Source organism: Populus euphratica, unplaced genomic scaffold, assembly GCF_000495115.2.
Source record: "Populus euphratica unplaced genomic scaffold, PopEup_1.0 scaffold1171.1, whole genome shotgun sequence".
In the NCBI taxonomy this organism is placed as follows: Eukaryota; Viridiplantae; Streptophyta; class Magnoliopsida; order Malpighiales; family Salicaceae; genus Populus; species Populus euphratica.
The window spans coordinates 11,412-15,659 of NW_011501033.1; the positions used below are offsets into that span (position 1 = coordinate 11,412).

At 27.7% G+C, this 4,248-nt stretch overlaps 1 protein-coding gene across 1 annotated transcript in view; it reads right to left on the reverse strand.

Annotated features, from left to right (window-relative positions):
• The window catches only part of LOC105117102 (FH protein interacting protein FIP2-like), a 6,500-nt gene extending 5,036 nt beyond the window's left edge, over positions 1–1,464 (reverse strand). Inside the window, exons 1-3 of the mRNA XM_011014647.1 lie at positions 1,263–1,464; positions 835–944; positions 163–297 (exon numbers count right to left, since the gene is read on the reverse strand). Of these exons, the coding sequence (XP_011012949.1) occupies positions 163–297; positions 835–944; positions 1,263–1,308 (291 nt within the window). The 5' untranslated portion in view covers positions 1,309–1,464. The remainder of the gene's footprint in view (positions 1–162; positions 298–834; positions 945–1,262) is intronic.
• Positions 1,465–4,248: the final 2,784 nt, after the last annotated feature.

Sequence of the window (4,248 nt, forward strand, 5' to 3'; positions counted from 1 at the left end):
GCAAAAAAAACACACCCCCCCCCCCCCAAAAAAAAAACCCTCTAAGTGAAGAACCACATCAACAAGAGGCTTGTTCTTAACACAGGACCCAAAGGACCAGAAAATGGAATATAAAAAAGGAAATAACCACAAAAGAACAAAAGTCTAGTTATGACCACATACAAGTAGCTGATAGTATACTGCCTCTCGCATAAGCTCTGAATATTCAGCATCAGTTAGTGTGGGAACCACACCATCCCTCAACCAATTCAAAATATGCCGAAAGTGTTTCCCATCCCTATCAATAAAGACGTATCCCTGCAGAATCAAAGTTCAGGAACAATTGATTACTTAACAAGTAACATCGTCCAACATGAAACTTACTGAAGCAAATTTATAGTCTCCATTTGATTTAAAAAAAAAAAAAAGAGTAGAGGCAAGGGCACAGATGAAACCAAAAGGGAATGAGCGAAAGTCATTTCCCTTGTTCCTTATGCCTTCCTTCTCTTCTCAACATAATAAAATATATGTTCCCTCCCGCATTAGTTCCTTCCCTCTAAGAAAGAATGTGTCATTCCTTAAGCAAGAAATAATAATAATAATAATAATAATAATAATAATAATAATAATTGGCCTGGCAACACTTCTATCTTCAACAACCTCGCCTAGGCAGTCATCCCCCTCGGAGTTACAATAAAAGCCATTCCACGAAACTTGATGGAAAAAAAGCAAGTTGCAAACGGAAATGAATCAATTGTTAACTGGGGAATCCTTAATTCATCATAGCTGAGGCATTTACTGCACATTATTTCTCTAGACAACATCAAACAACAAGTGACCATAATTCAATGTTACCTTATCAGGATCCTCAGACACGGTGTGTCTTCCACTGAACATGGCCGCAAGCATGGAATCAGGCTCACGCTGTGTTAATGTATCAATTGTGGTGCAAAATTTCTTCCCTCCTGTAAAAATTATTTTAACCGCATAATTGACTTAAAATCTCCATGCTAAACTATTAACAATCAAGCACAATGAATTAAACCGATCAAAAAAAGGCAAAAGCAAGCAGTAACAAATAAATAAATCAATAAATAAACTTGATCCAAGTGCTGAAGTTGAAATTTAGGAGTTGAGAAATAAAACTTATAACAGTGTGTGAGGTTAAAATAGAGAGGTAGAAAGAGTGAAATTGTTTTAACAGATGGGTGTATTCAGGGATCTGAAAATGAAGATCTCCTACAAAGACAAATTCATAGATAATTGAGAGAGAGAGAGGTGACCAATGTTGAGACGAATTAGAGAAGAGAAAGGGTGGTCTTTCATCATTTGCTTTTTGCTGTGGAACTTGCTAGAGATAGAGAGACAGAGAATTTAGAGATGGGTAGTTTTGAGAAAGGGAAGGTTTTCAGGCAGAGGTGATGAAGACAGGCAGACAGATACACAGGTTTTTTTTTTTTTTTTACTTTTTGGGAATTAAAAAATTAATGAAAGGTGAATAGGATAAGATGGGAGATTTTGATGACAAAATAATGCATTATTAAAACCATGATTATAAGAAATCAATTGGTAATTGATACTTGACTTGTTCTGTGTTGAGCATTGTAATAGTGATAGATGTTTGTTCAGCCGTTAAGGTATTATTATATTTTTATAAAAATAAAAATAAAAATTTAATTTTTAAAATATATATTTATTAAAAAACAATTTTAAATCCTGAACGAAACTAATTTTATTTTTTTAAAAAGAATATAAAAATGTCTAAATAAAACTAAAAATTAAAAGTAAGATAATAGTATGGTTTAAAATATTTTTTATTTAGAAATGTATTAAAATAAAAAAAAATTATTTTTAAAAATTTATTTTTAACATCAGTATATTAAAACGATCTAAAAATAAAAAAATTATTTTAAATAAAAAAATTTCAAAATTTAAAGAAATATAACTTATACCATGTTTTCAAACATACCCTTTTTAATGAACAAGTTATTGTGCAAGCTTAAAATAATAAATAACTAAAATGTGGATTATCATAAATTTGGTCAAATGATTACTTAATAAACTAATTTTATTTTTTAAAAAAGAATATAAAAATGTCTAAATAAAACTAAAAATTAAAAGTAAGATAATAGTATGGTTTAAAATATTTTTTATTTAGAAATGTACTAAAATAAAAAAAAATTATTTTCAAAAATTTATTTTTAACATCAGTATATTAAAACGATCTAAAAATAAAAAAATTATTTTGACATATTTTAAAAAATAAATATTTACAACCATATTTTCAAATAGATTCTAAATCACTCCAATATAAATTGAAGTTAATATTTTTCTATAAAAAAATATCCTTATTTTAAAAAATATGTACATTAATATCAACTCAAAATAAAAAAAAATAACTATATTTTTTAAAGAACTCAAAATTAAAAAGGAATGGATTATCATAAATTTGGTCAAATGATTACTTAATAAAATTTTATATTTTTCAGATATTAATTGATTGATTCTAATAACAGTGGAGCAGAATCTGATCCCTCCTTTTTTATATATTTGAATAATTATCAGTTTCAATCATTAATTTTATTTATTTATTTAATCATCCATGTAGTTCTATACCTTATAAAATAGTTTCCTTTTTTATGGAGCACAAAAACATACGACTTGATCCTGAAGTTTATGGTATCTATATTTTTTTAGGGTTTAATATTTTGATTTTAAATTTTATTTAATTTATATTTTAGTTTTTAAAATTTTCAAAAACCGAGAGTATCATTGGAAAATAAAAGAAAAGATAAATAGTCAATTAGTCATTTTGGCTACCAAAAAAGCCAACGAGAGAGAGGTTCAATGAAGTTGATATTCTCCTACGAACATGTCTTAAAAAATACACCAAGACTCAGAGTTTCTTTTATCCGGTTGAGTTTTGATTTAGAGTGATTATATGCTTTTTAGGGATTTGAAATGAGTTTATTACGGGCAATTAAATAAATTGAGAAACTGGTTAAATTAAAAAAATAATAAAAAAAATAATAAAAAAAATTAAATTTTAAAAAAAATCGATTAAATCAATTAAAATTTTGAAAAAACTAACTAATTTAGTTTGATTTTAGTTTTATAAGACTGGATAAAAAAAAACCAAATCAAACCAAACCAAACTAAAACTGAAAAATGAATAAAAATTAAGCTAAACCTGAAAAAACCGAGTCAAATCAAAAAATCAAGCCATATAGGAAAAACTAAAAAAATCAAGCTAAATCAATTTGAACTGTTTTTTCTAAAATCAAATAGAACCGAACCGAAACCAGTCCGTTTGAACTACTTTCGGTTTTTTTTTATAAAAACCAACCAAATAAAAAATAATTATTTTAAAATTTATTAAAAATTTTATGATATTCTTACAATGTTTTCGAGTTAAAAAAAGGTTAAATTTTGGTTTTTTAGAGCTGAAAAACTCTGATCCTAACTTTCCAAACTTCAAAGGTGGTTTGAAAGTCAATAAGACAACAATGAGCTGTCTGCATAAGTAGACAATACAATATCTCCTATTTTAAAAACAATAATTGGATAGATAATTTGTTATTCCTCCATTTAAAAAAATCAAGCATACGAGTCTAGTTTTAGTTTTATGGACCCAAGCGCACTTAACTAGTTTTTCTGGGGCACTTGGACGGGAAGACGAGGCCTGAGTTTTTTTATATTTTTTTATTTTATATAAAAAGATATTTTAAATAAATTTTATAAAATAATATTTAAATAATTAAAGTTTTTTATGATAATAATATTTTTTTTAGATTAATGTGGATGTCCAGATAAGTTTGCACGCACCACGTCTAATTTTACGAGCTTTAAAGTTAATAATCATATAAATTTTTAGTGACTATTATATAAATAACTAAAAACTCGAATATGAGATTATAAAAAAAAACAAATTTTTTAATTTTTAATTTTTATTATTTAGCAATTACCTAGATAATTTTGATGATGATATTATTTTTTTTTTAGATTAACGTGGGTGTCCGGGTCAGCTTGCGCACATCACGACTAATCCCACGGGCCCTGAAGTTAACGACCATGTAAGCCTCCAGTGGCCATCATATGAGCAACCAAGGACTCGAACCTGAGACCACAGAGGGAGCAAACCTCTTAATCCCAAGTTCTTACTACTTGGCCACCACCTAGATGGTTTGATGATGATATTATTATTATTATTATTTTTTAGATTAACGTGGGTGTCCGGGCCAGCTTGCGCGCACCACGACTAATCCCACG